The 24230-nt window shown below is 32.8% G+C and overlaps 3 protein-coding genes and 1 long non-coding RNA gene across 7 annotated transcripts in view; 2 read left to right on the forward strand and 2 right to left on the reverse strand.

The window, feature by feature from the left end:
* LOC145974539 (odorant receptor 13a-like) overlaps nucleotides 1–3506 on the reverse strand; it is a 42449-nt gene extending 38943 nt beyond the window's left edge. Inside the window, exon 1 of the mRNA XM_083104442.1 lies at nucleotides 3094–3506. Within this exon, the coding sequence (XP_082960568.1) occupies nucleotides 3094–3424 (331 nt within the window). The 5' untranslated portion in view covers nucleotides 3425–3506. The remainder of the gene's footprint in view (nucleotides 1–3093) is intronic.
* Nucleotides 1–24230, forward strand: part of LOC145974535 (putative multidrug resistance-associated protein lethal(2)03659) — a 338604-nt gene that overhangs the window by 72326 nt on the left and 242048 nt on the right. The gene's annotated exons all lie outside the window — the stretch shown is intronic.
* LOC145974548 (uncharacterized) lies at nucleotides 26–941 on the reverse strand. The gene is made up of 2 exons (XR_014439730.1): nucleotides 611–941; nucleotides 26–500 (listed from the first exon to the last, which is right to left on the reverse strand). It is a non-coding gene; the product is annotated as an uncharacterized LOC145974548 (long non-coding RNA).
* On the forward strand, nucleotides 11975–12864 carry LOC145974200 (uncharacterized). Its single transcript, XM_083104015.1, has 3 exons — nucleotides 11975–11988; nucleotides 12104–12283; nucleotides 12405–12864. The coding sequence occupies exons 1-3, from the start codon at nucleotides 11975–11977 to the stop codon at nucleotides 12862–12864; spliced, it is 654 nt and encodes a 217-aa protein (XP_082960141.1).

Below are 24230 nucleotides of genomic sequence, written 5' to 3' on the forward strand. Positions count from 1 at the left end.
TAATAAAACGGTTATTACAATAAAATAACCATATGAAAATGTTTATTTAATTTGAACATGACAAACGCCGCGTTTCAATCCAATTCGGATCCTTTTCAATGTCGACTAACAAAGTGAATAATAAACATTAAGATAAAATTAAAATTAACGGTCATAGGAGAAATGTAAATAAGTTTCGGAACAACGCAAAGTCAAAAAAAGTCAAAAAATCGGAAGCAAATATATGTACAATAACGGAAAATTTAAACCGTCAATCACAAAAAAGGAAAGAACGCATCGCATTAACGTATCGCCACAGAAAACCCGAAAGCTCGTACCGCATACCACCAGTATACCGTTAAAAACGAGATGATCCTCTCCAAAAAAGCCGGAAGGAAAACCCACATACAGGTCCATGACCATTTCCAAAAGAAAAAACAGTCAAAGATGCATAAATCGATGACCAGTTGGAAACTTGATGGTCCAAATATGTGCGAGTAAAAGCTTAAAAATATGACACTCTAAAAAAGAAAAACAAGACAGAGCAATAATTTAACAAACAATCCGGAAACTACTTAAGAGAATCCTTCATATAAAGCAAGAGTAAAGTTAATATAATAAAATCACATACCGGTCTCTAAATTTGAAAGTGATCTCAAATCAAAAAATCGAACACAAAGGGAGAGCAAGTTAAGCACAACTTAACGTTCCAATCAACAGAACCGAACTGAGGCACATGGGGATCACATATAGCCAAGAACGCGAAACATCAAAAAGAGGGGGGGGGGAGAGAGAGAAGGGAAAGGAAGGAGAGGAACAAAACGTCACAGAAGGAAAGAAGACAGAACGAAGGAAAAATTTCAAATAATCACTGCGAACATTTTTTTATAATGGGCAAATACATCTTATCCAAGAATTCGGTATCGCTCTGAATGTTAAGGCCATGGTTCTGACCAGAGATATGTAACATCTCATTGAATTGATGCTCTAATTATGTTTAAAGTTTTATTTAAATTTAATTACAATTTTATTATAATAAATATTATAATAATTTATATTGTAATGTATGTGTCATCGAGAGAGAGAGAGAGAGAAGTGTGCGCGAAATAAGACGACGCGTGCGACGAGCCTTCGAAAGAGCGCAGCTTGCAAAAAAAATATACGATAACGCCGAAGTGAGCATGTGCGTGTGTGTATATTTATGAAAAATGCTATATATTTGAAAAAATAAAATCCAAACTCATTTTTTAAATATGTCGATTATTCAACTTTTCACGTCCGCTATCCTGAATCTACTATTTTGAATTTAAATTTTGATAGTAAATTTGGAATCAGCTCCAAAAACCTATAAGACTGTTTTCATACGCATCTCTTTTGGAAAAGTCGTAGAGTTAAACATCTTCTATAAAAATAATGCTATATCTTTGTACGGTAAATGTTTACTTTAGGTTACACAGCTCGAAAAATGTTTATTTTCACATATGTTGTAGAGGATACATTCCTAAGTAATACACCGTTTGAATTTTGCGGCGGTCTCTTTTCGTTTCTGAGATATGCACTTTTGAAGTTTCATACTTTTATGTCATCTTTTCGTTATATCCTATTTATATATTTACATTTTTTGTTTACATTTATTCATCACGGTTTCATATTATATTTTACTTGTATGTTTATATTTTTTTGCTTACGTTTGCTATCTCTAATTAATATTCTAATATAAATATTCTAATAAAAAAAAGGTAAACAATTTAAATTTATATAGAATTTAATACAATTTAATACAATTAAAAAATATCACAAATGTATGTGTACACACACACACACACACGCGCGCGCGCGAACCACCCCGCCGGTAGGCAAAGTGGACCTCGCTTTACAACTTACAGCATATATCCATTGTGATTGAACTCTTCGCAATGTGTCCTCTACCGGCGGGGTGGTGGCGGGAGGGGGGGGGGGCGAAGGCCCCCCTTGCATCCCCCGCGTGTGTGTGTGTGTGTGTGTGTGTGTGTGTGTACACGTACATTTGTGATATTTTTAAATTGTATTAAATTGTATTAAATTCTATATAAATTTAAATTATTGGGCCCTTTTTATGCATAATTACCTATATTTCTTCTTAAACATACATGATGTGGTAAAATTATAATCTATTCATAAAACTATTTTGTTAATAACTATTTAATAAATAACAAACGGCTAAAACCTTTTGAAAGTTATTCAGAAAGATGACCTCGGTAAATGTAAACAGAAAAATATAAACATATTTAGAATGTAACGAAAAGATGATACAAGTATAAAATTTCAAAATCGCATATTTCAGGGACGAAGAGAGACCGCCGCAAAATTCAAACGGTGTATTACTTAGGAATGTATCCTCTACAACATATGTGAAAATAAAAATTTTTCGAGCTGTGTAACCTAAAGTAAACATTTACCCTTTGTACTAAAATATACAATAAATACAATAAATAGTTTCTTTCTCTAAGCGTGATTTTTGCGATTTAAAGTCATTTGAAGGTAAACATATTCTATATAATTAAATTTATTTTTTTAAGCTACATGAGTGTGTTAATAAAAATATGCTATCGCATTTAGAAAATGTCGATGACTTTGAAATGTCGTAAAAGATAACAGTAAAAAAAATTTTTGTTTATCAGAATATTAGTCCTTTTGAGTCGAACAATTTTTGTCCTTTGATCTTTTGTTATATCGTCAAAGGAAACAGAATTCCAACTGTTCTAATTAGACGAAATAGAATCCTATATAAATGAACCTTAATAATATAATAACTTTAATTATATATAATTTTTTAATTATATATCTTAATAATATAACAATATAATAACTATTTTTATCTATTATTTTACAACAACAGATTTTTAATCATAATATCGATTTAATTCTTTGTACTCGGAACTATCTCTGCTAGACTTACGATGTCCCCTCAGAGAGGACATCCGAGTGCAAAGAGTTAATATATCGATTTATTTTTAAAATCGAATAAATTTAAACATCTTTTATAATCCTTATCGTTTAAAAAATCTATAAATATCATAAATACAATATATTTATACTTCTCTTATAATAATTAGTTTAATAAATTTCGTATACCTTGATTACTGGTTGAGAAACGCAAAAGAGGTCTAAAATACAATAACATGACCGTAATGAACATGCCGATGATCGACCCATATGTGAATATCTTGGACGTGTAATTGTAATTATAATAAATTCTTTCCTCTTCAGAATTTTCAAATTTGCGTTCCATTATATCTTTTTTAACCGCATTGATTACATGCTTCAGTAAATTACTACAACGAATCAGCCACACTACCGTAAATGTCATAGTGTACGCTACTGTTTCCACAAGATTCATCACCATTAACTCGAGATTACCAAAAACGTCATAAAGATCAGTATACGCCATAATAAGATATAGCATATAATATGATATATAAATTGCGAAACGAATATATGTCTGTTTGAATGGCCATATTCCTCCGATGGAGAAAATACGTTCTAAGTGAATAAACAAATCTTCAATATCGCCGATGTTGGTCTGCAACATAATTTTATAACAGAAGTTGTTGGACACAAAGAATGAATAGAGATCGCATTAAAAGATATACAGGGTGTAACTTAAAAAGCTCCCATTAAACAAAGTGTTATTCCTGATTAAAAATCAAGTCGAAAAGTTTTGAACCATTTTTTTCTATAATGCTTAATAAATCAATAATTATTGAGTAAACCCACCGACCTTTAGTCGAGCGGGTTGACCGCATGTCAGTGAGCGGCGCGCCTGGTAGTATACACTCACGAACATTATCAGACGTCGTGCGCCCAGCTTAAAGGTCGGTACTGATTGGTACGATTTTACTCAATAATTACCACTTTATTAAGCATTATAGAAAAATATAGTTGCGAACCTTTTTCGACTCGATTTTTAATCGGGAATAACACTTTGTTAGGAGGAGCTTTTTAAGTTACACCCTGTATATATATATATATATATATATATATATATATATATATATATATACACAAGGTGAGTCATTTTAAGTTATCCACCCCAATAACTTTCTTATTTTTGATGATAGAAACAAATGTCTCCAAGCATGTACTTTGCAAGATAAAACGAAGTTCACATGGATTTGCAACTTTTCACGCGAAGCAAGATTCATCTCAAACTACATTTTAGTTTTAAATTAGAAATAAATTTAGGTTAGGTTATATTTTCCGAAAGTGAAACACACTATAGAACACACTATATCCACGCATGTACATTTCACCTTGACTCTTAAAACGTACATAATGTCTAAAAATTGCAAATAATTCGTAAAATTTTTTCGTTAATAACTTTTTAATAAATAGTGAGCGACACTTAAAACCTTTTGATACTTACTCAGGAGAGTGAGCTTGACAACATATGTCAAGATTATTAAAATCGGTGAGGTCGTCCATAAAGTGCATAATTACCAAAAAAATTTGTTTTCTATTTTTCAAAGTCTATCTTCAGCATTCGTCATTTTGTAAAACATTTCTTGTAATTCAAATTTGATTTTTTTAGGAGGACTGTTTAATTTGAGCTTTATTTCATATCAATACGGTAATTTTTTGCTAATTTGTTGCCATTAAAAGATGCTAAAATATTTTGCTAAAATTTAGTACTTCGTTTTCTTGAGTGTGAGTGTATATCCACCAAATAGCTATCCAATAGATATCCACGAGTTTCACTCTTCGCCGCGTGGTGAAAAGAAAAATGCCTAACCCAAAAGTGGAATCCATCTAAGACAGTATCTAAAGCCGCGGTACTGGTCTCGCGAGACATGGCTTATCGGTCAAAGAGCACATTAGCTCAAAGACTTTTATAGCCGTATCTCTTCTGTCTTTTGTAAGAGGAGCCCCAGAACTCCAAAAATTAATCGCAGAAAGTTAATTTCTTTTTATGGCGAATTCCGTCATATATATATCATAGAAGATAAAATAAATATCCATGCAAAAATAAATATCAATATATAGTAAATGTATCTATATTAATAATAAATGTATCTATACAAATATCCACTGAATGTTGTACAGATATCTACAGGATTGATTTACATATCCTGTAGATATCTATGAAACTTCGAATTGCGGACATTTGGATATCTACAGCATCTCTAATGACTATTTTTACGTATATTCATGGTTATCCTTAGTGCCCATGAAGGATATCTAGTGGATATCTAATATCAATTATTTTCCGTATGGATAGGCTCATTGAATATTGAGTTGGCAAGCGAAAGACCAGATATTGCGGAATTATAAGTACATTAAAGGGAAAAGCGACTCGAGGAAATTAATCGGAGAATTTTTGAGATTATGATCGGTAACGATTATAGCAAAGAAAATTTAAGGCGAAAAACTGATACTACTGAATAAAATATCAGCAGGTGAAAATTGCGGTGACTAATGCAATTAATCCGACTCAAGCAGTGACTTCTCCAGAGGATGCAGGGAAAATGGTACAAATCTTCAGAGACAATGCGCGTATGTTCAAACTGCCAAAGATACAATTGCTGAAAGGACCCCACAAAACCAATGGAAAAGTGGATCAAATTGGCTGAAATTTTAGTATGATGAAGTTCAGACTGTCCTGATCAAAAGTCTCAATAGCCGCAAGTTCAGAAAATGCCCAGTTTCCGAGATACTTAAACTCAAAGTGTTAAATTCGACGATGACAATTCATGAATGAAAAGCCCTATTTGAGAACTATTATAATTATAGCTGACCTTTATTATTATAATTGACCTTTGAAGGACCGGAATGTGGTCAATAGTTAGAAGAAAATGAAATGAAAGTAAAAAAGTATAAAAATATAAGAAAATAAAAAAATGAAATGTTATCACCTTTCGTAAAAAAAAAATCTGCTTGGAACAATCTGGAAGTCAATTCGTCTTGAAAAAGACGGATTTCAAATGATCATCGAACTATTGCGTTTTTTTAACTTAAGGGAGATTTAGGAAAAAATCTACCTCTGAAGCAAGTCGTCTTGAAAAAGACGAATTACAATCGAATTCTGAATACCAGTGTGAGGAAAAACGGATTATTAAGAACTTTAATTATTCTGAATATATAGTCGAAAATAAAAAATAATATTTTTCTGTTCAAGCTACAAAAGGGCGAATTATTTGTCTGGAAACAAATCAAGCAGGGGAAGAAATATCGTTCTGCGAATAGGATGGTTTTGGAAAAGACGAATTGTGCGATTAATTCGCACTCAGATATCTCGAAAAATATCGGATAATTGATAATATGAAGTTGAAGTGAATGGAACAATATCTATCACAGATAAAAAAAGCACAATAACACTATGTGATAGAGCACATTCTTAGCTACAAAAAAACGTACTTTTAGATATTACTTTGATATATCGTTGCCATACACACTTATATATGAATATATTAAATGCATGTATATCTTCAAACATGCTGACCATCCTAAAACTGTCTGATACATATCAGAAGAACCTTCAGACGTGTAGCATAGCTTTGAAAATAGGGCTTTTTCATTCATGAACCGTCATCGTCGATTTCAACACTTTGAGTCCAAGTATCTCGGAAACTGGGCATTTTCTGAACTTGCGGTCATTGAGACTTTTGATCAGGACAGTCTGAACTTTATCATACTAAAATTTCAGCCAATTTGACTGGACCCACTTTTCCATTGGTTTTGTGCGAGGTCCTTTAACAGAGATCTCAAAGAGTGGTTACAATTTGGTTAAAACTTGTTTAAGCACATTCATAAGGATCCAGATGAACTAAAAAAGACAAATTTCAATATACAATGTTTCTGATACAAACAATGAAAGATTCCAGAGCGAGGATATTAGTCAACAGTTTTCTACCAACAGCGGCGAATTACAATAAGGCTATTACCAGCTAGAAATGTTTTGGTAAAGAGAATCTACTTGTCGAAGTCTATAGTCTAAGAGCTGGCTACAGAGCGAGCAACATGCCTCTGTCCACGAAATATCTTACCTGGAAAAGGTTCGATTGCAATCGGCAAAGTGAAAGCCCGACCGTCAGAAGGCAGTCTGGAAGCTAAATGCGTGGGCGGGCGACGGAACGTGCAGATTTCCGGACAAAAAAAACTGTCAATTGACACCGCTAAAAATTTGCATAGGTATCGAGGAGCATGAGAGAAAGTAGAAAAAAAATTGTCAGAAGGATAAGTAGAAGCTAAAGGGTTGTCAGAAGTTGCCAAAGTTGCGAAAAATCTCGGAAAATTTACATATTAAGAAGAACTTCTGACAATTTGCATTTGTATTGTTTACATATAGAATAAACTACGTGTAAAGTGTCAGAAGGCAAAGTGGAAAAGATCATGAGAAATTCGGGTGCAAAGTGCGAGAGCGTTTTGCGGCGCGCGTATTCGTTTGCTGTCTCTCTTTCTCTCTCTCTCTCTTTCGATCCTTCGCTTGATTTTTTTCAAAATTTTTTACTTTGCTACAGGGAAAAATAAAATTTATTTCTTTTAATTTCTTATAAAAATTTATATCTTCTCAATTGACTTCTGACATTTTAAAAATAGTTCCTTTAGTCCTTTATGAATATTCGGATAAATTGTCAGAAGTGCTATAAAGTATGTGAAAATCAAGACAGTGTGAAAATCAAGAGAAAAGCGATCGGTCCACTGAGCGCGGCGCCGCGCGCCGCAAAACGCTCTCGCACTTTGCACCCGAATTTCTCATGATCTTTTCCACTTTGCCTTCTGACACTTTGCACGTAGTTTATTCTACAGGGCGATCCTGAAAAACGTTATGTCTTTAAAATGACGTATTCCTGACACCATTCTAAGACAATTTTTCCTTTACCAAAATTTGATTTGAAGCGTAGTTTTTGAATTATGAGCAAAAATAGTTAGTAAATCACGCGTCGGGTACAGAAGGCAGGCAGGAGCGGCGCGGCGTGCCGCGAGCGCGGGCGCAGCTGACCGCCCGACGGGTGATTATCACCGCATGAGTCGCTAACTATTTTATCTTATAACATAAAATTATGCTTTAAATAAAATTTTGGTAAAGAAGAAAATGTCTTAGAATTACGTCAGAAATACGTGTTCCTTAAAATAACGTTATTTTAATAATGAAAAGTTGTTCCGGATCGCCGGCCGTCCGACGTTGCAATCAGCTGATTGCTACACGCGATGTGTGTATGGCGGAGTGTGTGCGTAAGAGAGAGAGAGAAAGAGAGAGAGAGAGGGAGGGTAGGAGGGACAGACATTCATACACACGCACGCACTTTTTTCTCGCTCTCTTTCTCTCTTTTACGCAACACTCATACACTCTCTCATTCAGTCTCTCACTCACACTCTCTCGGTCACTCACTCACTCACTCACCTGCTTACTCACTTGCTCACTCACCTTGTAGCAGCGTAGCGAATCTTCATGCTATGTATTGTTGTTATCTGCTGCACGGTTATGATTGCTAGAGATGCGCGACACATCGAAATTTTTTCGATTATTAATCTCACACTCGATTGACACAATACAGATTACACGATAACGAGTTTACTGTTTATTCACTCACTATTGATTTATCGATACCAAAAATTACTTTCAAAGAAACGCGAATGCAAACAACACATGACTCGACGCGAAGCGACGGACCGCGGAGACTGCGCGACCACAAGAGTTATGTTGCCAGAAACGCGACACGCGACATCTAACAAACGACTTGCGCGTGGCGCGTGATTGACGCGAGATAAGACGAACGATCGGCTAAAACCTTCGCATTGCGAATGCGGTAGAAAACATGAAACGTATAATGACATACTTAAAAAATTAATTATTTATTATAAATAATAACTATTTCTAATTATAATAAATAATAATTATTTATTATAATTAGAAATAGTTATTATTTATAATAAATAATTAATTTTTTAAGTATGTCATTATACGTTTCATGTTTTCTACCGCATTCGCAATGCGAAGGTTTTAGCCGATCGTTCGTCTTATCTCGCGTCAATCACGCGCCACGCGCAAGTCGTTTGTTAGATGTCGCGTGTCGCGTTTCTGGCAACATAACTCTTGTGGTCGCGCAGTCTCCGCGGTCCGTCGCTTCGCGTCGAGTCATGTGCTGTTTGCATTCGCGTTTCTTTGAAAGTAATTTTTGGTATCGATAAATCAATAGTGAGTGAATAAACAGTAAACTCGTTATCGCGTAATCTGTATTGTGTCAATCGAGTGTGAGACTAATAATCGAAAAAATTTCAATGTGTCGCGCATCTCTAGCAATCATAACCGTGCAGCAGATAACAACAATACATAGCATGAAGATTCGCTACGCTGCTACAAGGTGAGTGAGCAAGTGAGTGAGCAGGTGAGTGAGTGAGTGAGTGACCGAGAGAGTGTGAGTGAGAGACTGAATGAGAGAGTGTATGAGTGTTGCGTAAAAGAGAGAAAGAGAGCGAGAAAAAAGTGCGTGCGTGTGTATGAATGTCTGTCCCTCCTACCCTCCCTCTCTCTCTCTCTCTTTCTCTCTCTCTCTTACGCACACACTCCGCCATACACACATCGCGTGTAGCAATCAGCTGATTGCAACGTCGGACGGCCGGCGATCCGGAACAACTTTTCATTATTAAAATAACGTTATTTTAAGGAACACGTATTTCTGACGTAATTCTAAGACATTTTCTTCTTTACCAAAATTTTATTTAAAGCATAATTTTATGTTATAAGATAAAATAGTTAGCGACTCATGCGGTGATAATCACCCGTCGGGCGGTCAGCTGCGCCCGCGCTCGCGGCACGCCGCGCCGCTCCTGCCTGCCTTCTGTACCCGACGCGTGATTTACTAACTATTTTTGCTCATAATTCAAAAACTACGCTTCAAATCAAATTTTGGTAAAGGAAAAATTGTCTTAGAATGGTGTCAGGAATACGTCATTTTAAAGACATAACGTTTTTCAGGATCGCCCTGTATATGTAAACAATACAAATGCAAATTGTCAGAAGTTCTTCTTAATATGTAAATTTTCCGAGATTTTTCGCAACTTTGGCAACTTCTGACAACTCTTTAGCTTCTACTTATCCTTCTGACAATTTTTTTCCTACTTCCTCTCATGCTCCTCGATACCTATGCAAATTTTCAGTGATGCCAATTAACAGTTTTTTACGCGCGCCGCAAAATACTCTCGCACTTTGCACCCGAATTTCTCATGATCTTTTCCACTTTGCCTTCTGACACTTTGAACGTAGTTTATTCTATACGTAAACAATACAAATGCAAATTGTCAGAAGTTCTTCTTAATATGTAAATTTTCCGAGATTTTTTGCAACTTTGGCAACTTCTGACAACCCTTTAGCTTCTACTTATCCTTCTGACAATTTTTTTCCTACTTTCTCTCATGCTCCTCGATACCTATGCAAATTTTTAGCGGTGTCAATTGACAGTTTTTTTTGTCGGGAAATCTGCACGTTCCGTCGCCCGCCCACGCATTTAGCTTCCAGACTGCCTTCTGACAGTTGGGCTTTCACTTTGCCGATTGCAATCGAACCTTTTCCAGATAAGATATTTCGTGGACAGAGGCATGTTGTTCGCTCTGTAGCCAGCTCTCCGTCTACTACGTCCGAGAGATGCTCAAGTTAGTATTAAGTCAGTGAATGAAAACAAATAATCATACTCCTTTCGATTTATGATAAACTTGACACAATTGCGAGCTTTAGAGTCGCTAGAAATCACAATAGATATGTGTGCTGCGATGCTATACCCATTGGTTGAATTGTCATTACCAGAGGACCTCTTATGTATATGGAAGAGGAATACAAAAGCAATTAATTCTTCTACATCGAACCAACATTTAAATAAACTAATGTCATTTCTGCAAACGGAAGTAATGAGCGAAGAAGGAATCGCCATGGCAATAAGTGGTTATGGATTAAACAATGAGGATCAAACAATCAGGAGAAGAAAGTAAAGAGTGAACAGAAAGAAATTGTTATCGCAGTCTTCTCTCAACTAAACAAGACAAGAAACTTTCTTGCATATTTTGTGGACAAGATCATGAAAATGCGTCATGCGAAAAGACTAAAAAAATGTCCTACGAAGATAAATGCAAATCGTTAAAACAAAAAATGCTTGTTTTTACAGAAAACTTGTTTTACGAAAACGGGACACAGTCACAAATATTACAGATATAAAGACAAATACGCATGATGCAGTAAGAGACACGTATTATTTATGTGTCGTAACACGATATCGAATGCTCTTGTAAAAGATAGTCAAGCGGAAGAACCTTCCAAGACAAAAGAAAAGACAATCTACGCCAGCTAATATTTCACTCACAAGCGAAATATTTTTATAGACTCTTCATGTGAAGTTGTTTAGTCAAGATAAAGAGCAAATAGTCAGAGCAATTTTTGATAATGGATCACATAGATCATACATCCTTGACTATTATGCTGAGAAGATTCGAGGTCGTAAGCTAGCAACAGATTGTGCATACGTTATTTGGAGGTTCAAAAACTCCACTGCTACACAAAGGTTACCAAGTTAACATAAGAAGCATTGACGGATCATATTCTTATAATTTTGTAGTTTTAAATCTAAGAACGATATGCAAGAAAATTCCTTCTATAAGCAGAGAATCATGGCTGCAGGAGCTGCTGCAAGAAGGAATATAACTCACAGATGTTAACACAAAAGATGAGCCCATCGCTATATTAATTGATGTAGATATTGCAGGAAAGCTTAATAGGCAAACAAAAAGAGGTTAAATGTGGAGTCATAGCAATAGAGACATTACTCGGATGGACATTAATTGAGAAAGTGGATACAACCGCAACAAAAGGAAGACACAACTTTCATGGTCGTATCTATGTTTACATGTCAGGAAAACGTTGCAAATTTGTGGAAACTGGATACATTAGGTTATTACAGATCCTATTTTGAAGAAGACAAACGATATTCATCAAACAGAGATTAAAAAGAATTTTCGACGTATCATCAAGATGACCAATATGAAGTATTACTTCTTTGGAAAGAAGATTACATACCACTGGCAGACAATAAGAGTTCGGCTATAAACCGATTTGACCACTGAAAGACTTAAAGTTCAAAATCTATATGCGTATTAACAGACTCAAAGAATGGTCAGAAAGCATTATTGAGAAGGTACCGGACGAAGAAGTAAATAACAATGCCTACTATTTACCTCATAGAAGTGTTGTCAAAGAGAATAGCACTACGAAAATAAGACCTGTGTTTGACGCATCTATTTCTGGTGAAGACCCACCATCGCTCAATCATTGTCTTGAAACGTATCCTAATTTAATTGAACAAATCCCGAGAATTTTAATACGCTTCAGATGACGTAAGATAGGAATAATTGCAGACATTCGAGAGCGCTTTCTTGCAAATAAGCGTTTCATCTGACGATAGAAACGTATTGCGGTTCCTTTGGTGGAAGAAGACTCGTTTGGAAAAAATAGAGATATACAGACATCGGCGAGTGGCTTTTGAAGTTTCCAGCAGCCTTTTCTTCTTAGGAGTAACGATCGAATATCATTTAGATAGAGTATTACAACAAGTAGAAACGGAGGCAGAAATGGAAATCATTCGACAGTTGAAGATATCATTCTACGTGAATAATTGCGTAATCAGTGTTAATACGCACAACGAGGCCGTAGCATTCGAAGTTACCGCAAGACAAATCATGAAGGAAGGCAAATTTAATTTGCGAGGCTGGGAGTACACGGGTCAAGAAGAAACACATAAGTTTACTTCCATACTCGGGTTATTTTGGGATAAAGAGCAAGATGTTTTGAGGTTAACACCTTTGTGGGAATTTCACATAACGCCGCAGGTCAATAAGAGAAATATATTATCTATAGTTCAATGAATTTGGTCCCATTGGCGTGTTTTCCCTGATATCCTTAAAGCCTAAATTATTGTTACAGAAATTTTGATCATACAAAATTAGTTAGAATGAAGAAGTAAAGAGAAGATATTAAAGCCGATTTCCATAATTGGTTTAAAGTCTGAAGATATTAAAGCCGATTTCGATAATTGGTTACAGCAGCTTCACTAGTTAAAGGAATTATATATTCCATGATACGCCTTTCGTCAAGATACTCTGTCTTTTCATGTGTTCGTAGATGCCAGCTAGGATGCATACGCAGCCGCCGTTTTGCGAGGACAGAAACTCAAAAAAGCGTATATGTACAACTCATTCAAGCAAGATCCAGAGTATCACGTATAGAAAGAATAACAACGTTTAGAATTACTGGGTGCTACTATAGGAGTAAGATTATGGCGTTCAATAAAGGAAACAGGAGATTTTGAAGAAGAAAGAAGTTTCTTTTGGTCTGATTCTATTTGGTCTGATTACAGTTGTAGCTGCATACAGAAAACAAACTATGGAACACGTTTGTAGAAAACTGAATAAAAGAGATACGTTCATTCTGATCCTAACAAATGGCACCCTATATCTGGATCCATGAACTCGGCTGATCTACCTTCAAAAGGATATGAAGCTAAATACTTAGTAGAATCGCAATAGTGGGAAGGCCCAGCTTGGCTGAAGCTTCCAACAGATCGATGGCCCTTATCCGATAACATTGAGAACGAAGAGGAAATTGACAGTGAGATTAAAATATCAGCATACCGAAAGAAACTTCATCTAATAACACTATAGCAGTCGGGATACATATATCCATCACACAAAAAGAAATAGGATAATATATGAAAGGACAATCCAGATATCTAAGGATAGTGCAAACTATGACTTGGATTCGTCGTTTAATGATTAATTGCCAAGCTCAAAAAACTGCAAGAATCTCACGAGAATTAACTGCAAAAGAATTCATCGATGCGGAACTTGTAACCTTAAAGTTAACACAAGGAGAATCGTTCAACGAGACAAAATGAACCACGATTCAATACTTTAGATTTTAAGGATTACTTTAAAATTTAAGGATGAATATGGATTACTATGTCTAAAGTCGCCTACAATCGTGATGATAAATATAACTTTCGATGTCCAATTGTATTGGATCCTAAACATTCTTTAGTTAAAAGGTTGATCGAGTACAGGCATCAACAACTCAATCATGCGAAAACTCAGGCTGTAATGAATGACCTGCGAGAAACATTCTGGATTCTGACCTGTAAAACAGCAATACGATCAGTAATAAATAATTATTGAAAATACGCAAAAAATACAAACTTAAGAAAGCAAATACTAGTCTCGGTTGTTACCACATGAGCGTGTTACAGAAGTTAATATTTTCAAAGTTTCAGGGATTGATTATATCGAACCTTTATTTCTTAAAAAAGCACAAAAGGCTTGTATTTATCTATTCACCTACGCTGTTTATAGAGCGATCAATTTAGAGCTTACGACGTCTCTTTCCACAGAAGCCTTTTTGCAAGTTTTACAAATTTATCGCGCGACGTGGAAAATCGTCCATAATTTACACAGCAACGGAACAAAAAATGACCGCAAAAATCGCCCGTTTCGTGGACCTCGAGTTTTGATACGATTTTGGTGGTAAATGATTGTATATCATCAAACATTCATCTCCTAAAAATTTCGAATTGAGCATACCTTTTATTGCTGAGATATGAAGGGTTGAAGTTGATATTATTCACGAATGAAGGGTACGCCATTTTACACGTTCAATACAAGATACTTCAAGGTTATTCACAATTTTGACTTAAACGTCGATTTGAGGTCACGATAAATTAGTCTTCTAACAGATAAACAAATCTTATCTGAAACATTTTTTTATATGAGAAATAACCTTTATATGAGAAATAACCTAACCTAACCTCGAGGTATTTTGTGTTGAACGGATAAAGTGGCATACCCTTCATTGATGTATAGTGACCAATTTAACCCCTCATATCTCAGTAATAAAAGGTATCTGAAATTTTCAGAGGATTGATGTTCCATGATGTACAATTATTTACCGCCAAAATCGACTCAAACTTCGATGTCCACGAAACGGGCGATTTTAGGCCTGTTTTTGCGGTCATTCTTTTGTAGGAGCACGTAATTCATTCCAAAAGATTAACTAGAAAGAGATTCAACAATTCAGTGCAAGTCAAAAAGTAGACTGACGTCTTAACTCCCCTTCAGCAGCTTGGTGGAGAGAATGGTGGGAGCGTCTAATAAGAATAAGAAGCAAAAGACCTATTGAAACGGACATTGAAGGAAGCGTGTCTGTCCTACAAAGAAATAAATACCATTTTATTCGACATCGAAGCTGTTATTAACTCTCGTCCGTTCACTTACTTGGCAGAGGATCCAACATAACTACACCGTTAATACCAAAGATGTTCCTACGAGAAAGTCTTCAGAGTAATGAAGTAGAGTATCAAATTCGGACAAAATATATGTCAATCTGAACAAACGGATGCGATATTGTCAGAGCTTGGCTTTACCCCTCTCCCGCCTACCCGTTTACTTAAAAGATGATGCGTGCATGTGTTCTTTAAGCAAACGCGTGGGCGGGAGAGGGGCCCTCGGCCCTGCACCCGCACCCCAAAAGAACTAACCCGTATCCGAGGAATATATGAGATACACTTCACATTTAATGCATATTTTTATTATGTAATTTAATTGTTAATAACTTTTTAAGAAACAATGACTGTCAACTAAAACTTTTTGGAGGTTACTCGGGGTCTATGACCTTGACATAAAGACAAGATTAAGGTCATTAGTAAGGTTGCTGTTCTTCTAGATATTTATCAAATATACTAATAAATATAAACAAAAATTTAAAAGCTAAAATAAAATCAAATATAAAAATCGAAAAACAAAAATTACTAAATGTAATAGTTGTCATTTCAAATTAAACACACGTTAAACATAAAAAAATCTCATTGATTTACAACTTTTCATAATATTGAATAATCTTTAATTAATAGAGCATTTTAGAATTTAACGCTATACTATCGCATTAATAATAAAATAATATATCATTTACAAAGAGGAAATTGATTTTGAAATCTTTCCTATTTTCATCAATAAAAAGAAAGTAATCATACTAATCATAATAAACATTATATAATTTCACTTTTCAGACAAAACAACTTTTTCATGAGCAATATGTTTGTACATAGTCAGTCTGATAATAAAAGTAAAGACAGAATAACAAATCTTTGAATTTGTTTCACTACACGCGCACATTTCTTTCCAGCTCAAAATATTTTAGCCATTCACTAATCTAACAATAAATTGCATACTTTGATTCACGTATCCTGCTTGCAAACTCTAGTAATTACATGCAAAGTGGAAATAATTTTCAATCATATTTATTATTTTGCTTATCAAATTTTAGTAAATGTTTGCTTTAGGTTACACAGCACGGACAATTTTTATTTTGACATATATTGTAGAGGATACATTTCTAAGTAATACACCATTTGAATTTTGCGGCGGTCTCTCTTCGTTCCTGAGATATGCAATTTTAAAATTTTATACTTATTTTGTACCATCTTTTCGTTATATCTTAAATATGTTTATATTTTTTGTTTACATTTATCGAGGTCATCTTTCTGAATAACTCAGAAGGTTTTAGTCGGTTGTTATTTATTAAATAATTATTAATGAAAAAAGTTTCATGAACGTAAATTTACGACACCATGTACATTTAAGAAGAAATATACTTAATATATATTTGTATGTAACTTTGTTTCGTCTTGCAAAGTACATGCGTGGACACCGTGTGTCTTTACGGGGGGGCTCACTTCCGGACGATATAATCTAACTTAACCTGTGTTTGAAGTGTGGGAAATACCTCGCTTCACATAAAAAGTTGCAAATTTATCTGAAAAGTGTGTTTATATTTTTTTCGTTTACATTTACTCTTTAAATGAAACGCGTAAGCGGGGGAGGGACGCAATCCCTGCACTCTCACTTCATAAAAGACTAACCTAATCCAACCCACATCCGACGTATGAGATATATCTCGCATCACATGTTCATATAGTATAGTACCTTCATATTTTTAATTGTTTAACTAATTTTGATTTGTTTAATTAATTTTCGTTTATTTAAATCAGATATTATGTGTGTGTGTGTGTGTGTGTGTGTGTGTGGAAATTTATATATTATTTCAAATAAAAATGCAGGCGCTTCTCTTATTTATTCCTCTCTATATGTATTTCTAAAGTATTTAGCAGCAATACTCAACCCAAATCAGCACCAAGTCGACTATTAGTTGACTGTCAGTCGGCAGAATAAGTCTAAAGTCGACTTCAAAGTCAGACTGAATGTCAACTTAAAGTCGACTAACAGCCGACAAATGATTCGACTATAATCAACTGTCAGTCAGCTAATAAGTCGACTTAAAAGTCAACTTTATGGCGATTATAAGTCAATTTTCAGTCAATTTAATATCATGTCCATTAACTACTAAATTTTTATTTTAATATCATTTCTCAAAAACTTGATTGATTTAATTCCCAACGAAAAATAATTGGTATTAGATATCCACTAGATATTCTTCATAGGGTTAAGGATATCCACAAATATATGAAAAATAGCTATTATAGATGCTGTAGATATCCAAATGTCCGCAATTCGAGGTTTTATAAATATCTACAGGATATGTAAACTAATATCTTGTAAATATGTATCTTTGTACATTCAGTGAATATTTATTATACAGGGTGTGTCAAAAGTCTGGATACACTCAAATATCTCGTAAACGTTGCATTTTAGAGAAAAATATTTCAGACAAAAGTTGTAAGGCTTAAAAAGACGCATTCAACGGTAATAGCTGTTTGACTTTGAATAGCGTTGCCAAGGTCAGATCAAGGTCAAATTGAATTTTTTAAATGGAAACTTTAATATGGAATTGTTAATTGCAAATTACATATTTTTTCTTCGAAACAATTATGTTTTCTTTACATCAATTGATTCCTCTCATTATTTTGTACAGAAAAGTATTAAAGTGAGATAATCGAAAAATGAATATTTTACAAGATATCTTACGGTTTATGTAAAATTAAGAAATGATTTCAAGCCTCATAACTCGGAAAGTATTTAATGAAAACTAACTTAATTATAGTGTTTTGGAAAGTTCTCGAGATAAGCTATAAGAATAAGTAATAAAAAATAGGGGTTCCATTTAAAAAATTCAATTTGACCTTGATCTGACCTTGGCAACGCCATTCAAGGTCAAACAGCTGTTACCGTTGAATGCGTCCTTTTAAGCCTTACAACTTTTGTCTGAAATATTTTTCTCTAAAATGCAACGTTTACGAGATATTTGAGTGTATCCAGACTTTTGACACACCCTGTACATAAATACATTTTTTATTACGTATATATTGATATTTATTTTTGGATGGATATTCATTTAATGTTCTGTATATAAATACGTATATGATGGAATTAAAAAAAGAATTAACCGTCTGTGGTTAATTATATGGAGCTCTGGAGCTCCTTGCAAAAGCTAGAGGAGATGCGACTATGATAGTCCGCTCTCTTTGACCGATAAGCCGTGAGACTTGTGCCGCGGCTTTATATTACTGTCTTACAAGGGGAGGGCGCGATCTTCGGAACACCGATTTGAAAAAAATTGTAACTGTGTATAGTACTCGACTAAAGAAGTATTTGAGGAAAGCGACAGGACGCAACGCTCAGCCGTTTTTGAAAAGAACCAACTTAAAAATATGCTATAGCTTGTATACCGGTGAATTTAGACCGATCACCGAATAACCGGCGCTAAAGCACAAGACTACTTCGCTGCTGGTCACATGTTCGATCCCGGCCTGTGGTAGTTCCTTTTTTCGCAATATACGAAAGGCACGAAAGGCAATTTAATTTATTTACGATACGTCGTTAATTTACATTCAATTTCGTAAAACCTTACAATTTTATATATTTTACTCGATATTAACCAAAAAAATAAATTAAATAATTACGCAACTATTTAAATATAATTATAATTTAATGTAAAATTGGAAAAAATTTTTTTCGTATTAAATTATGATTATTTAATAAGTGGCGTAATTATTTAATTTATTTTTTTGGTTAATATCGAATAGAATGTATAATATTGTAAGATTTTATGAAATTGAATATAAATTAACGACGTATCGTAAATAAATTAAATTGCCTTTCGTAATGCAAAATAAAAGCAAAAAAATAAAATTATTTATTAAATTAACTTTATTTTATAAAAATACTGCAGGTTTCGCGTTAAAAAAAATGAAAAAAGAAACTACCACAGGCCGGGATCGAACATGTGACCAGCAACGAAGTAGTCGCGGGCTTTAGCGCCGCTTACTCGGTGATCGGTCTAAATTCACTGGTATACAAGATATAGCATATTTTTAAGTTGGTTTTTTTCAAAAACGGCTGAGCGTTGCGTCCTGTCGCTTTCCTCAAATACTTCTTTAGTCGAGTACTATACACAGTTACAATTTTTTTCAAATCGGTGTTCCGAAGGTCGCGCCCTCTCCTTGTTAGATGAATTCCACTTTCGGGTTAGGCGTTTTCCTTTTCGCCACCTAGCGGCGAGGCGTGAAGCTCATAGAAGTATATGAATATTTCTATTTATCCATTGGATATGTTTGATAGCTACTTGGTGAATATACACTCACACTAAAAAAAAACGGGCTACTAAATTTTAGCAAAATGTTTTAATATCTTTTAATGGCAATAAATCAGCAAAAAATCACCGTATTGATATGAAATAAAGTTTAAATTAAACAGACATCTTAAAAACTAAAAAAACCAAATTTGAGTTACAAAAAATGTTTTACAAAATGACGAATACTGAAGATAGACTTTGAGAAATAAAAAACAAATTTTTTTTTAAACACATTTTTTTTTAAACTTTTGCATTGCTCAGGAAAATCGGCTCCCTAGTGCAAAAATGTTTTTAAGCTTATTTATTTCTTAACAAATCCATATTTTAATAAATTTTCTGCGACCTCTTTTCATACACTTATACTGTTTTGAAAAAAATGTTATAAAATGAAACTTTCCTTGTAAAATCTGCAATTCATAAACAAATTATCATGGAAAACTTTTTCAAAAAAGAAATTAAAGTAATCGATCCAAGATGCTTCATAGAGATAGACAGTCAGATTCAAATCTTTCCTCAAAACAATATAATTTTATCAAAAAAGATCGTAGAAAATTGATTAAAATATGAATTTATTAAGAAATAAATGAGCTTTTAAAAACCCATATATTTTTGTACCAGGAAACAAAAATTTTTGTAAAATTTTTGTACCAGTTAAAAAAAAATTTGTTTCTCATTTCTCAAAGTCTATCTTCAACGTCCGTCATTTTAAAATATTTTTTGTAAAATATTTTTTGTAACTCAAATTTGTGTTTTTGCTTTTTAAAAGAAATGTTGAAGCTTTAATTTGGGTTTTGTTTCATCTTAATGCGATGATTTTTCGCTGATTTATTGTTATTGAAAGATGTTAAAAAATTATGCTAAAATTTAGTGGTCTATATTTTTGTGTGAACGTAGATATGTGGATGATATATATACATCTACTAGTTATCTATAGAGGATATGGATCTCATATAGACATTTAGACATTTATTAGATATCTATTGAATAAATTTTTCTGTGTAGGTTTTATTATACTTTAATTATATAATATTGTTACATATAATACAATTAAAGAATAATGAAATTAAATCAACCAAGTCTTTAAAAATGCCTAATTTAATCGACTTTTTGCTTTGCCGAAAGGAGATTTTTAATTTTCTGAAAATGATCGACCTTAAGTCGACTCATAATCGATAGTTAAAGTCGACAATAAACTGTATTAGAAATAGTTGACTAAACGTCGACTTAAAAAGACGACTTCAAGTTGACTAAAAAATGTCGACTATCAGTCGACAAATAGCCATTCGTGCTGTGCGGGAATGTATCACATAAAATCTTCAAACTTAAAATAATAAAAGATTTTGTCGTACTATCTGATAATTTTCCTCGCAAGGAAGTAATTTATAACACTTTAGTAAAACTTTATATAAATCACCATGTATAAATTCTATCGAACGTAAAGATTGCTTTTTTTCTAGCGTTACCAAATATTTTGTATCATAAGATATTAATTTCTTACTTTCATGATGAATTGAATTATGATTTTTAATCAACTGGTCACTCGTAACTGCGTTTCGTTTTGTCATAAACCACCGTCAGACTATATGCCACAATTAATCAGTGCATGAAACATAAATCTAAACATTGGACATGTATTTGTATAATGTTCATTTTTTATATTCGATATGCTTGATATTTAACATTACAACATAATAACCTAATAGTTGGTCCGCTATTAGGCTGTTATTAGCCATAATTTTTCTTAGTGCACATCAATTATCTTACTGTCTCATACTGTTTCAATTAAAAGCAAACCTCTACTTTTATTTCTTATCTTTTATACCTTTCATTTTCTTATGACCGAAATTAGAAAAAATTAGTAAAAAAAACTAATAACAACAACTGTAACAACTGCAAGTACTTTTAACATTAGTATAGATAGTTATTAAATCTCTCAATTGTTCCAATAAATACTTAGCAATATTATCCACGTAATTGTCTTTGTAAATTTCATAAGATGCAATTATTTCTTTTGTCAATTAGAAATATTTTGATTAAAATGATTGACGGAGCTTAGAGATTTTGTATTTATCAGTATATTGCTTGATAGATTTATGAATAGTACATATATATGTTTATAGTAATCAAAGTCTATTATTAATATAAAATAATCAGAATAGAAGCGAAGATATTAAGTACATAATTATATTTTCTATATTCTCTGTAATTAAAAATTAAAAATATGGTTTTTTCGTCAAAATAAAAGTTTAAAACAGTAAATTAAAAAAAATATCCATGTTTCGATTTAAAAAAATTTTTGATATTTTTCTTCAATGTAATGTTAATTTAGAACTTACCTATTAAAATACCACATGTTAAAATATGTTAAAATTTGAATAATAAAAATTATTTTTGTTTAAAAAAATTAGATTTTATATAAAATTACATACATGAGATTTATTGCGATTCATTGCTAATAATATAAAAAGAATCTTTTTAAACATAGTATACACACAATATGAATATTTATCTATGTGTTAGTTTATTTATTTATTTCAATATTAATATATATTATAAGCTGTCCTAATTCATACTTTACAAACTTTGCTTTTAAAAGTAAATGAAATATTAATTATTTATCAATTATGCTTTTATAAGATATTTTATTTATAGTCTCGATATTAATTAATATTAGGATTCTGTAGTATTTAAGTAAATGTGTACATAGATAGAGAGAGAGAGAGAGAGAGAGAGAGAGAGAGAGAGAGAGAGAGAAAGAGAGAGATGTATGTATTATATTTCGATTTACATTTAAATACTATATGTATGTGTTATTATTGCAAACTGATTTACTAATTGTATAGTTGCTTTACTAACAAGGAGAATAGCAAGTAGTAAAATCATCCAATTTTGACGAACTTTAAATATGTTTCAGAGCCCTTTACTTTATAGGCATATTTTACGCCGCATTTATGTCTGTAACCATACGAATATTATTTCCATTTAATAAAAACTGTAAAATCACATTTAAATTTTTGTTCATTTTTATATTTATTCGGAATTCTCTTCCAAAGTTTACATACTTTTGGAAGATAATCATCGAAGAAATATTTGAAACATAATGTCGCTTTACATCGAACACATTGAATAAAACTTACATCTTTTAATTGACAACGGCACGGTTTCTTTAAAATTGTTAATATAAAATATTAATATAATTATTAATAATATAATTATTAATAATAATAAAAATAATATAATTATTAATATTAATAATAATAATAATAATACAATTATTAATATAAAATATTAAATTTAATAATAAAAATAATAATTTTTTTAATGAAAATTTCTTACGAATACTTGAATATTGCATTGTGCCACTTGTCTATGAAGTAGTGGAGGCGGGGGCGTAGCTTTAAAACATATTTAAAGTTCGTCAAAATTGGTAATTTCACCACTTGATACTCTCCTTGTAAGCTTTGTTATGTCCGATAGACTTTATGACTCTTTTTTCTTTTCAAGTTGAAAAACTGCCAAAGATAAATTTCAAAAACCTCTATTTAAGAATCGATTCCTTCTAGAAATAGCAATAGCACCCGGAAAAAATGTTACCATGAAATATATATACGACTAATCCGCAGATGTAGCAGATATCCGAAATCAAGAGATACATAAAGTAAGAGTAGTAATACGACGAAATATATATATATATATATATATATATATATAAAATTCTAGAAAATTTCCCTACATATATACAGGGTGCGCCATTTTAATTAACGCACGCAATTATTTCGGAAACAAAGCATTTTAGAGAAAAATGTTTCAGACAAAAGTTTTATGGTTTCGAGGGGGCCATAAGATGGTATCATTGGTTTGACAATAAAGAGTCATTTGAAGGTCACGTGAAGGTCACTTTAATTTTTTTAAATCGAACACCCTATATATTTTTGCACACTCTTATAGCTTATCTCGAGAGCTTTCCAAAACACTATAATTAAGTACCTTTTCGTTAAGTACTTTTTGAGTTATGAGGCTTGAAATAATTTCTTAATTTTACATAAACCGTAAAATATCTTGTAAAATATTCATTTTTCGATTATCTTACCTTAATACTTTTACGTACAAAATAATGAGAGGAATCAATTGGTGTAAAGAAAACACATAGTTGTTTCGAAGAAAAAATATGTAATTTGCAATTAACAATTCCATATTTTTTCTTAAAAACAACTATGTGTTTTCTTTACACCAATTGATTCCTCTCATTATTTTGTACATAAAAGTATTAAGGTAAGATAATCGAAAAATGAATATTTTACAAGATATTTTACGGTTTATGTAAAATTAAGAAATTATTTCAAGCCTCATAACTCAAAAAGTACTTAACGAAAAGGTACTTAATTATAGTGTTTTGGAAAGCTCTCGAGATAAGCTACAAGAGTGTGCAAAAATATATAGGGTGTTCCATTTAAAAAAATTGAAGTGACCTTCACGTGACCTTCAAATGACTCTTCAGTGTCAAACCAATGATACCATCTTATGGCCCCCTCGAAACCATAAAACTTTTGTCTGAAACATTTTTCTCTAAAATGCTTTGTTTCCGAAATAATTGCGTGCGTTAATTATTTCGGAAACAAAGCATTTTAGAGAAAAATGTTTCAGACAAAAGTTTTAT

This window comes from Camponotus vicinus, unplaced genomic scaffold (genome assembly GCF_025532165.1).
Source record: "Camponotus vicinus isolate PSW18456_S1 unplaced genomic scaffold, iyCamVici1.0 SCAF_7, whole genome shotgun sequence".
Classification (NCBI taxonomy): domain Eukaryota; kingdom Metazoa; phylum Arthropoda; class Insecta; order Hymenoptera; family Formicidae; genus Camponotus; species Camponotus vicinus.

Coding starts and splice junctions, on each gene's coding strand:
- LOC145974200 (XM_083104015.1), top strand. Junction 12,284..12,404: donor CTCAATCATTGTCTTGAAAC/GTATCCTAATTT, acceptor ATCTGACGATAG/AAACGTATTGCGGTTCCTTT.